This window comes from Castor canadensis, chromosome 15 (assembly GCF_047511655.1).
Source record: "Castor canadensis chromosome 15, mCasCan1.hap1v2, whole genome shotgun sequence".
Taxonomy (NCBI): domain Eukaryota; kingdom Metazoa; phylum Chordata; class Mammalia; order Rodentia; family Castoridae; genus Castor; species Castor canadensis.
Window position 1 is genome coordinate 76,085,333 of NC_133400.1, and position 12,528 is coordinate 76,097,860.

Genomic DNA, 12,528 nt, shown 5'->3' on the forward strand with positions numbered 1-12,528 from the left:
AGTAAAGGTCAGGTTAATAACTTGATGCTTAAGGTTCAAGTACAAATGCTGATGTCACTCATTTAGTAAGGAGGAGGAAAAAAAGAGGCACATTTCAGTAATAAAATTGTAGAAACATGAAAGTGTGAGATTTAGGTTATAAACACATTTAACAGAAATTCCATTTTTTTTTCCTGGGAGTAGACAATATTAAATGGATTTCCCTTGAGTATTTTCCTTTGTAGACTATTAAACCTGAAAGCATGTTTTTCATGAAGGATTTCATAGAGTCCAGATACACCAGGCATGCTTCACTTGGCTAACGATAAGAGGGAGGGGTAAAAATTAAATTCAAGGCATAGAAGGGGAAGAGTGGCCACAAAGCCGCCACTTCCACAGTTAATTGACCAGGAACTGTAGTTTTTGTAAGGTGTTCATGGTTCAAACCTGCTTAAGCCTTCTGTGTTATTAGGTTAAATGATTTCCATCCGTTCACTCCATCAAGCCCTCCCCTGAGGTCTCTGCCTGGTCCTCCCCTCCTCTTCTTCCCTCCTCTCTCTCTTGTGTATGCCAGTGGCATTGAACTTTTGGTCCCTTTAACTCTTGTTTCTGAGACCTTGCAAATGTTTCTTAGATCTCATCACAGTAAATATACTTTTCAGGGGGAGATTTGATCTTTCCTTGGTTTCTGCTAAATCTAGTTCTGGGCTCACATAACTTTCCTAAGTCTCTTTTAGAAACAGTATTATCCTCTCTCCAAAGAGTGCCAAATGGCCTGGTTTTACATGTGTTTAAGTAAGTCACTGTTCTAGTGGCTGTCCTTGATCTGCTGTCCAGCCCCCCCAAAGCCTTCCCCTTGTTTCCTAGACTATAAGGACTTCCTCATTAACGTATAAATTCCTTCTGTGGAAACATGACAAAACCAGCTTTTCTCCATCAGTTATTAAGAAATTATTTATCGTATTTTCATAAACTCTTAAGTTATGGAAATAGGCTGTGCTAGGAATGCCTTGGAGAATCCTCTATTTGTGAGTGGGTTGAAGAATTACCAAGAGAGATCAGCCCACTCTCTTCCTGGCTCAGGATATCATGTTGACAGCCAAGCCAAGAGCTTCTTCAATAAATCCACTCTCATATGCAAGTTTTTCCAGATGTGAGAAATAATTAAGTCTTTGCATTTATTGAGCCTTTTATGATTTTCAAGCAGGAACTGGCAGCTGTGATGAATTAACTTTGCCTGAGCGTGTGTGTGTATTGTGTGTTGTATGTTATGTGTGTAAGTGTACATATCCAAGCACATGTGTGGCATTTGCCAATAGTCAAATGAGGTCAGACCTGAAAACGAAACAAAACAAAACAAAACAAAAAGCTGATTTCAATAAATTCCTCTAATTCTTACAGCTCAATCTCTCTCAATTATAATTTGTAATTGAGAGTAAGGGATTTTTCTCCAATAAACCCTATTCCCTTTATATTTTTGCTAGATGCTAAAGAAAGAAATAAATGCCAGGCACAGTGGCTCATGCCTGTAATCTCAGCTAATTGAGAGGTAGATATTGGGAGGATCAAAGTTCAAGGCCAGCATAGGCAAAAAGTTCATGAGACCCCATCTCAAAAAAAGTGCATGGGATGTCCTGGTGATGCACACTTGCCATCCCAGCTATGTGGAAGCATAAACAGGAGGATCACAGGATCACAGTTCAGGCCAGCCTGGGCAAGAAAAACCTAGATCTTATCTCAAAAATACCTAAAGCAAAAGGAACTGGCAGCATGGCTCAAGTGGTAGAGCGCCTGCCTAGCAAGTACGAGGCCCAAATTTAACCTTCAGGAATGGTCCCTCCCCAAAACACAAACTAAGTATGTTTCAAAGATTTTAATGTTAGTAAATGAGGCCAGGGGTAAGATGCTGTAACTGGTTCAGATGTGAATTTGAAGACTGTATATCATGAGTAATCAAGGAATTGAAATGAATTTACAAATACATACAAACAGAGTCTATCTGCAGTACAGCAATCATATACTTCCCCAGGATGCAATTAATTTGCATTTCTGTCGATAAGAATCACTTTTATTGTTACCAGTTTTCAACAACTTATGGAAATACAAAGTAGTTCAAAGTCAATGAAAAGGAGCACTATCTAAGACACCTAGGAATACTTTTATCTCTGCCAGTTTCAAAGTCTTTCACGATGATCCTGACACATTTCATACAAAACTCTAGGAAAGGGTTACTTTCTGTGGAAGTCAAGCTGTTTGATCAGCTTGACCCTTTGGTCTGGCTCTAAGCCACATACAACCAGAGGCTTTAGGTTTGCTGAGTGCTCACATTAGTGTGGACACTCTCTCCCCCTCCCATCCCAGCACACACACCAAAGAGAAGAGTACATTGTATTGTTTTGGCTTTTCCATCACACTCAACCTGGAAATTGTTGTGCTGGAAATTATTGGTAATACCTCATTCTAATCTTCCTCTAATATCAACCTACATCTCATTTGTGAGCAGGAGCTGTAGGAATATAAACATAGAAAAGCACTCTATTAATCTTATTTTAATAGAATGAGTGGTAATGGTACCTATTTCACAGGTAGACTGTATTCTTTTGATTTCTTCTACTTTTTTTTCCCCTTTGGCAGTATTGGATTAAATTTATGGCCTCATACTTGCTAGACAAGCACTCACCAGTTGACCAGAACCTCAGTCCTTTGGGCTTTTAGTTTGTTTTTCAGATATAGTCTCAAGCTTTTGCCCAAGTCAGCCTTGGATTAAGATCATTCTACTTCTACTTCCTGAGTAGCTGGGATTATAAGCATGAACCATCATGTCTGGTCTTATAGTCTTTTGATTTCTAATGAAATACCCATTAAAAAGAAGAAGGTATGTTGATGAATATAAATTTTAAAAGTAGATTGGGCTAATATGGAGCAGAACGCTTTTCTTTTATAAACAGGACAAATTGCCCTAACATGCTTATGTTTCTTGTTTCTTCCCTCCTCATCTGTTAGTAAAGTTGTCTTCTGGGCAGGTGCCAAATGATGTGTAAATATGAGGCAAACATAAAATAATTAAGGATCCAAGTGAGAAGCAAGAACTTTCTAGGGATGGGGGGAGGGTAGTCATAAATACCACGCAATTAAAAATGAGTGTGAAAAACTGTTGAGGCAGGAAGATGAAGCAGGCAAGCTACTTCCTCTTTTTCCTTGTCACTTAGGATAAATATTTTATAATAAGAAATGTTGAATTAATTTTTAAAATAAAGTCTGCTTATTTTTGTAAGTTTTCCTTATTGGGACACATGGGACTTCCCCTCTCTCTTGAACTTTTGACCACTGAGTCTGCTGAAATAGACTGACTGACAGTAGGCAGATTAACAAGAGAAAAGCACCCAAGTTTATTATGTGCCTGGGGACTTCACAGGAGAGTGAGGACACATGACTCAGTGAGGGTTGGAAGCTTATATAACCGCTTCATGGGGAGAGGGAAGTGGAGGAGTGTAGTAACTGATTTTTAGGGGAGAATAGACTTGAAGGCAGAAACTGACTTGGGGCAAAGTTTGTGTAGCTTTGGGTGTGATGTTTGACTTTCATTCTCTTTCTGTGATATGCCTTCACTTTTCTTGGTTGATAAAATAGCAAAGTATAGATGGCAAAGATGTTCCCTTTTGGTGGATCTCTAGTCTTTGGGTATATAAAGGAGCTCTAGAAAAGAGCTGTCCATCTTCCAATGCTGCCCAAGCACTTTTTCAATCTAAAACAATCTGCATATGAAGGTGCCATGTTTTTGGGTGCCATCTCAAGTGTACCTTCATTCTCAACTCAGAACTGAATCTTGGTCTATTTTAGTAGTTTATAATGCGATTTCATTTGCATATCACTTGTCACCATGTTGGAGAAAAGCATATTCTCTATCACTATGAAAATAAGAAAAGAGAAAGAAATGAAATAGATAGGAAACATCTGTCAGCAAGCAAGAGATTCTTGTTATGTGTGACTTCAAGGACACAGGACAGTCAGGCACTACATGACTAGTGATGCTTGTACAGATGTGTTTCCTTAGCTCAAGATGGTGTCTCTGGAGACTGACATTACCCATTGGCAGTTGTTATAGAAACACATTTGCTTACAGGTACACATCAAACTATAAAAAGAATGGGAAACTTCTGTATCATACATACAAGTGAGCTCTTATCTCTGAACTGTCAGGTTGTGGGAGGCCTTTCTTTCCTTTGAAAAGATATTGATGGACACAGAGTCTCACCCTTTCAAGTGACAAAACTGAAAAAGCAAATGCTTTTCTTCTGTCTACCTTTAATGGGTAGTTGAAAATGGTTCAAGTGCTTTCCTTTTATTAACTTTTGGCAGTTTAGTTTTTCTGTTTATACAGAATTTAGAGGCAGAGAGGGATTAAATGCTTTGCCCTAGAGGCTGTGGTAGAGCTAGACCTGGACTTTGAGGGTCTCACCCTAAGCAATATGATTCCCATCTTGCTCTCATCTCATGTCATGGCATGGAGAGTGGACCAAAGTTTAAAAAAAATAAAAAGTAGCCAAGGTCAATGAAGTGCTCAGTGAGTGACAGGGATTAGCAACTGCACAGATATTCCCTTTGGGGGTGCCCCAAGGTGAAAATGTGTATCACAATACAACATTAAACTTGGTTAAAAAAGAGATGACAGTGAATTTTGAAACATGATAACTAGCCAGGAAGAACACCTTTTTCTTTTCCCCCAAGTCAGATTTTAGTGCTATTGACAAGGGGAGCTTAGCTGTGATAAAGTGCAGGAGTTTAAATTTTTTAGAGAAAACTTGACATGAATTTTATATTATACTCATAGGTGAAAGGAAAAAAATGCATTCAATCAAAAGTAATGGTGTATGTGGCTTGCCAGACAATCTATTAAAGAGTTCATCCAGCAAGTCTTGAATGACAGGTTTTTTATTTCCTACCTAATCTGAGCAGAAAATACGTTTTGTTCACCATTGTATCTCTAACACCAAGCACAATGCCCAGCACACAGCACTTACTGGCAAGCAAACAGGACTCGCCTTAGGTTCTGATCTTGGTGCTTCACTGAATAACTGCAAATGAGCCAGATGACTAATTGTCCTTGGTGAAAGAGAAGACTCTAGGTGTATTGACTTCTTAAGGATCACTTTGTCTTTAAAATTCTGGTTCTAAAATCTTAAATGGAACACTTTTAATGGGATTTTTGGAACATTGCATGTGGTGTTTGGTTTTGCTTTTGATACTTTCATGCGTTAAATCTTTTTTTTTATTGTATAGAATTCCATTTATTTGAAAAATCCAGGATAGGTAAATCCACAGAAAGCAAGTTGGTGTTTACCAGAAATGGAAATGGAAAAGAGGGAATAAGTAATGAATGTTTAATGAGTACAGGGTCTTCTTTGGGTGTAATGAAAGAAGTTCTGGAATAAACAGAAGTGACTGTGTCATGCATTAAATTCTTGACATTACTTTCTCCCAGCACAGTGGAGAGCGAATAAGAACACACTACATGATGGGAAATGAGAAGCTAGATGCACCCAAGCCAGATGCAAGTCATTCACTCTGGAGAACAGACATCACCATGAGAGGCACAAGCGCTGTCACCTCAAATTCAAGCCAAGAGGTGTGTCTTAGGCAGCTTTGGCAGAATTTTCTCTCTGAACTTCTAGAAGTTTACATAGATTTTGTTCTTCCTTAGAAATTCTTTCCTTCCTAAAGAAGGTAATGTAATAGTTCTTGTGTAGAATCTTAGAGTCATCTTTTGGTGAAGGACTTTACGACACAATTAGTTCACACATTCTTTTTTTTTTTTATAGGACAATTATGATGCCTGTACCAGGGTAGCATGACATGTCTGTTAGAGAACTTAAGGTTCCCAAATTCATCATTCCTGGGACAATTTCTTCTTGTCATTTTGCTGGTAATCAGGATATATGATACTATTAATTTAACCAATATCAAAAACTATTTCATAACAACTCTTTTAGAACACAGGATAGAACAGTGTTTCCTAAGTAACATTTCACAGAAAAAACTTAGTTTTCTGGGGTGGTCAGTGAATGAGTGTCATTCAAAAATAACAATAGAGGGCCAGGCATGGTGAGAGGATGCCTGTCAATCCTAGTACTCAGGTGGTGGAGGCAAGAGGATCATGAGTTCAAGGCCAGCTGTCACAGGAAGACCCTGTCTCAAAATGATACAATACAAAACAAATAAAATGACCTCCCCCAAAGCCCCACCTTCCCCAAAGGTAGATTAGATTAAACAGACAAGATGATGAGATGAGATAGGGAGGATTCCTATTTGAGAAACAGTAGGTTAATGGATTGGCAGGAGGAGGAGAGTATATAAGTTTCCCAAACAGATTTGTTTAAGAAACATGTTTTTTCCCAGCAAATATTTTGTGGGATTTTTGTCTCATGGAACATAACTTGAGATATAATCTATTTGTAATGGTTGTGTGCAATGTTTTTCTTGTCAGAATTTTCAATTTAGGGTAAGGTCAAGGTAATTTTTCTTTAACAAATTGAAAAGTGGATGTGATATCAAGAAAAAAACATATTATACTTGACTACTTGGATCATATATTATTTTGAATAAAGGTGCAGTTTATGTAATTAGTTTCATTTTTCACAATAGGGTATATTTTACATCTAACACTGATATACTATAGTTTTGTAAACATACATTTATTCTTGGATTTAAGTAACCAGATTTATATATTATGAGGTATATAGACTCTTAGGGTTGCCTGAATTAACAATAAATGATCTTTAAATTATGTAACTGATGACAAATATTGCACAATAAATATTATGGTAACTTATTTTTCTGATTTTTCAAGAGTGTAGTATGCATTAAAAATGTACAAATAACTAGTAAATTTGTAAAAATTGAGACAATGAGCAGAATTCAAGGATGATTATTTTTTGGAACAATAATGCTTTTAGAATTCTTAAATTATATATCAACATTTGTTAACTGAAACTTCTCATGTTTAATGATGTTTACAATTAATACAATACAATACTCCCTAATATAAGATTAAGAGTCATAATTGACTCAGAATAGATTCTTTGAAGTGGTTCACAGGGCTTTTCATAATAAATTACTAGCCTCTAATCAGCTAATATAAATGCATTTTTTTAGGCTGTGAGAAATACATGTATGTCTCATAAAACATTTAATTTAAGTTAATGAAATGAGTTTGAATGGTTCACATTCTCTATTTGGAAACAGATTTGTGGCCGACCTTCCATGAAAGCTTTATTTAGAGTGAGTTGAAGAATTTTTGAGATAGCAGGCTTTGGTTTGTGACATCTTGGGAGCTAAAGCTAAGTGGCTTCCCTAGAATCTCTATGACCCATTAAACCATTTTATGAATGAATTGAGTTAGTGAAAGATAAATAAAATTTCTCTCTTGGATTTCTTAACCAGCTTAGAAGAATCTTGACTTTAATAGTTTGTCAAACTGAATTTTGCCTGAGACAATGTTCTTTCCACTTGGGGGACTGACCCTGTTACACCCCTGGGTTCTGTTCTGTTCACTCACATGCCATTGAGATAAGGAGAGTGAAGTGTGAGCCAAGCTGAGATGAAGGCTGGCAAGGTCGTTGCTGCCAGAGCACAAAAGACACAGAGCTCAAGGGCGTTGTGGTCCATGCAAAGACTCTGGCCAGTGAAGTTTAAAAATATAAATATTTTGACAGGATAAAAATGAGGGTCCCTGTATTTGAGGATGTAGAAGATGAAACCGAAGAGGAAAAGCCAGAGGAAGAAGAAAATGAAGAAGACAAGGTGAGTGAGAAAGAACCTACCCGTGAACAGTATTTAGCCCTCTGATAGATAAGGAGAAAAACAGTCTCTCTCTCTTTTATTTTTTCTTTTTTGGAACAGGTATTCCGTAAGCCTGTTATTGAAGACCTCAGCATGGAATTGGCCAGAAAATGCACTGAACTTATTAGTGATGTAAGTGACTTGAGTGACTTATTTTGTATTGCATGTGGGGAACAGTTATGTCATAGAGCTGGAGAGAAACCCCTGAAATCTATTAAAACACTATTATTTTTTAGATCATGGAACTAAATCCAGAAATTTTAAGTGATTTCCCCAAGGTCATCTATACAGAGAGTTTCTACTCAAGCAAGTCTCCTCATTCTTAATCCAGAATCCTCTTAGGAGCTTTGCTCTCACTCTGGCATGAAATCACAAGGCACTGAATTGTAGAGCATATTCCATTTGAGAACCCCCAAGGACTTTAAAATTAGTATAATGATGTAATTTGTCTTGGGAGAATCTCCTTCTAAATGAATAATTTTTAATAGGGAGTCTCTTTATCTAAATGAAAGATTTTTAATATTTCGAGAGTCTTTTGAAGAATTTGATAAATGCAATCATTTTGCAAGCCAAGCAAATGTGTATACCTATCTGCCTATAACATTTATTTACAATTTAGGCTTTGTGGATAACTAAACCTGGATGATGATATTAGTGAAAATGTGCATTGTAGTTGTGCCTTTTTGTTTTTTGATTACTGGGCTAATTAGTTTATATTATAATTCAGAGAAATCCTAGAATTATTTAGTGTGTATGCACACACATACATATTAAATATATAAACTAGAATTCTAGAAGCCCAAGGAAGAGTATTATTCCCTAGGGATGAGAATTTGGGTGATCCTTATTATCACCTGTTAGTCCACCATGCCATAAGGGAAATTTGACCTCTGTGAAGTGTATCTTCATTTGAGAGATTGGCGCTATAATGATTTTTGTGGTTGTTAATGAACAGAGAAATGGGGGTATTTGTTTTCAAAGGAAGTTCATCTGGGATTTCCTGGGCAGTTGGGGGTCGTAAGCTTACAGGTGAAGTCAACTTGCCTGAGTTGACTCAACAGTAGCATGGGATGTTATTGACCTGGCAGGGTTCAGTTCCTCAAGGTAACATTTATAACAGTAAGATTAAATAATGCTACACATCCAAAATGCTGAGTTTACTCTCTGGACCATTGTGGGTATTCAGTAAATGCTAGCTGCTCTTAACCACTCCATCTGTAGCTTACTCCTGTGTCTGTCCAATCATGTTTGGTATATGACTCTTGATTTATGTCTTCTGGTCAGTCAGAAAGGGCTAACAGACAGTGGTGTGAATCATACCTCCTCCCATCTACTTGACATGTGATGTAATTAAGTTGTAAATTAAGTATGTCTTTGTGCTGTTACTTAATAATAGTCATAAAACTACTTATGCACGTGAAAGTTCTTTGTAAACCTTTGACAATGATGACAGTAACCATAAGAACATGAGTGACAGTTAAGCTTTGTTGATTATTGCTTGTGTGGCAGGCATTGTAGCTTGTGAGGTAGGCCCTCCTGCTTTTTCCTATTTTAGAAGTGAAGAGATGGAGGCACAGAGAAGTTAAGTAACTTGTGTGGACCACACAGCTAAGCAGAAGAAGTAGGACTTGGACACAAAGCCCCCTGTTGTGTTATCTCTACTGTAGATTTCCATGTAAAGTCTATCTCCCTTTATTATTATTTATTATGTTAATATTTGTAATAGCAATGTTACCATATATAACCTTATATTCTTAACTCTGGAGATAGTACTCTTCCAGCTTTGATATGTGTTTGTGAAGTGTAGTATTGCTGAGCTAAACTATTACATGAACTGTAGGACTAAAGTAGTAACTTTAATTAGTAGGCAATTTGTTGGAATTGTTCTGGGTAAGTTGCTTATCAGTGAATGTGGTGAGGTGTTGTGTTTTTTATCATTTTTGCAAAAGCAAAAGCCATGTTATTTTACTCCCCATTAGGTGAAACTGAACATATGAGAGAATTTCAGTTTGTTGCAGATTTATGCTGCAGGAAAGAATGTCTGTCCTACTTAAATATCTAGAGTATGACTGTTGTGGCTTAATTTATGTCTGTGTATGTGTTCACATTTTGCTTCACACACTTACTAAGATACTCATTTAATTTTCAAATTTACTAATGAAGAGTCTGAAATGGAAATAATACTTTCATTTCCGAAAAAGTAAAAAGAAGGGCTTATATAATCATTTAAAAATCATTTAAAAAAATCATTCAAAATTTTTGGACTTGGGGATATAGCTCAGTGGTAGAGTATTGCCTGGCATGTGTGGGGCCCTGGGTTTGATACCCAGCACTGCAAAACAAAAACAAACAACCAAAACCTGATGAATTTTAATTTATTCTTACCAGAAGGGCATGGCATATTGGACTAAGTTAAATTTTTAGCTCTTGAGAAGTTCAGTTTTGATATTATTATTAGGTAATAATTTGCTTATTCTTTCCCAGTGGCATCAGTGTTTTCATGTGAACCAGATAAAGTTAAATTTGAAAAATTGTTCTTCAAATCTAGATTTGAAATTCTTACCTCTGCTATATTGTTGCATGCCTAGCTGGTTGTCTACAATGCATCAATCAGGAAGATAAAACAGATATGAAATTTGTTGCACTCCCACACTGAATTAGACCTGCGAGCTGTTTGAACCTGTATTGTATTTCTAATTGTGCCCATCTGTGTGTCCCACATTTAATTTAGTGCACCAATCCTCCCCATCCCTGTCTCACACTAAAAATTAAACACAAACTTTCAAATGTGTTGGTTTCATTTACTAATCCATCGTGTCCCAGAGAGATACCACGATGCTTTCCTGAACCTTTGGTTGGTTTGAAGGCAGTTTTGTTTCACTCTGTCACCAAGTGAGTGTGGGGTGGTGTTTGCTTACTGGCAGGTCCCTAGTCCTAAAGCTTACAAAAACAGCCTCATGTGCCCTAGATCAAGTCACTTAGCTGAAGAGAATCCTAGGATTTGAAATAAGGTCTGTGGGACCCTGAAGCCTTGACCATGGTGATGTCCTTCCCCCCCTGCTGTGTGGCACCCCATGTGGTTCATGTGGCACCCCATGAACAGATTATATTACATGCTGCAAGTCTGGGTAGGATCTATGAGCTAAATTTACAGGAGTGAAACCCAAGATTGAGTAGCTTGCTAGTGGCTACTTTCCATTCTGTGTCCTGTTTTAGGTGGGAAGAGGGTTTTAGGGTTTCTCTTTGCAGGGCAGCTTCTCTCCAGGCCCTTCCTCATTCCAGTTTTTCCTCTTTGGACCTCTTCCAGTCTTCTGTGGCTTCATCAGGGTGGAATAACCAGAACTGTGCACAGCAGTCCAGCTGCGGAGTGCCTGGGCTTATGAGAAGAGTCAAATGGTATTTTGCCTTGCCCCCAGCCTCCTTTGTGAGGCAGCTGTCTAGTTTCTGGGGCTCAGGAGCTACAGAAAGCTTTTGGACACCAGGGCCATTTTCAGTCCTAATTTCAGACTTGTAGCTGATAGCTTAGGCCTATCATCGTTGAATAGTGTTTGAATGGTTTTAGCCTCATGAGGAATGGATCTAATCTGTGGGTTTTGCTTTCCTTCCTGGCCCTTTCAGAGCTTGTGAGGTTCATCTCTTTAAGCTTGTCATTTCACTCTGCACAAGAGCTGGTGTCATCAGCAGACTAGAGCCCACGCTGTATCATCCCCTTGCCAGACGGTGCACAGAAATGTTAAGTGAGATCAGTATGGAGATCGACCTGGGAGGCTGAGCTGTTTAGAATTCTCCACAGAGAGAAATGTCAGCCTTCCAGGTCAAGTGGCTTCTCTTTGGGGATCAATATAAGACATTTTTCTTTCCTCTCTTCCTTTTTTTTCTTTCTCTTTCTTTCCTCTCTCCTTTCTTTCCTCTTCTCTCCTTTCCTCCTTCCTCCCTCCCTCCCTCCCTTCTTTTCTCCTTCCCTCTTTCTTTCCTCCTACACTCCTTCTTTCCTCCCTCCCTTCTTCCTTTCTTTCTTCCTTCCCTCCTTCCTTCCTTTTTTCCTTTCCTCCTCCTTTTTCCTTCTGCAAAACTCACTTCTCAATCTTGAGTGACACCTAGTTTTTGAAGGCAGGCAGCCTTTTATTTTTTTGTTAAAACTTTTTATTTCCCTAGCTAAACTCTCTCTGACATTTGGTCCTGTTTTTTCAAATCCCAAGTCAATTCCTTGAATAAGTTAAACCTTTCCACTCTACTGAGCTTCCCAAATCATAAATCTAGTAGCCTCCTGACAGGTGGTCATGAAAATGTTGAGCCAAAGGGACTGTTGGAGGTGTCATGTAAATTAGACACAAATTGCCTCTTGCATCTGCATGTGGCCTCTGACTCAATGTTTTGGTTCAAAGCTTTTTAGGGTGTTCATTTGTGGAGGAGCGGGACCACTTTCTAGGCAAATGAACATTGTTTGCTGTGGATAAATATGCCCAGTGTGGAAACATTAAATCCCATGGTTAGCCCTCCAGAGAAAATTCGGACTGTGTTAGAAAACCTGGGAGAGTGACCTCGGGCATGACCTGCCAGTTAATTAACAATGAAGGAGCCACCGCTCTTCCTTCTCAGGGTTTTTCAAACTTCACTGTGTGACTTCATTGTTGAGAAGATTTTCTAGATGATCTCAGTGATGCATGCATGTAAAGGAAAATGCCCTCAAACTTTTCCATGTCTGTCATC

The 12,528-nt window shown here is 38.1% G+C and overlaps 1 protein-coding gene across 4 annotated transcripts in view; it reads left to right on the forward strand.

The window, feature by feature from the left end:
- The window catches only part of Nebl (nebulette), a 342,415-nt gene that overhangs the window by 226,873 nt on the left and 103,014 nt on the right, over positions 1 to 12,528 (forward strand). For 3 of the 4 annotated variants that reach the window (XM_074056555.1, XM_074056556.1, XM_074056554.1), the window contains 2 exons: positions 7,692 to 7,779; positions 7,879 to 7,950. In XM_074056555.1, coding sequence (XP_073912656.1) covers positions 7,692 to 7,779; positions 7,879 to 7,950 — 160 coding nt within the window. Of the gene's footprint in view, positions 1 to 5,461; positions 5,606 to 5,798; positions 5,903 to 7,691; positions 7,780 to 7,878; positions 7,951 to 12,528 lie in introns of all 4 variants that reach the window. The other variant, XM_074056553.1, reaches the window with a different exon arrangement.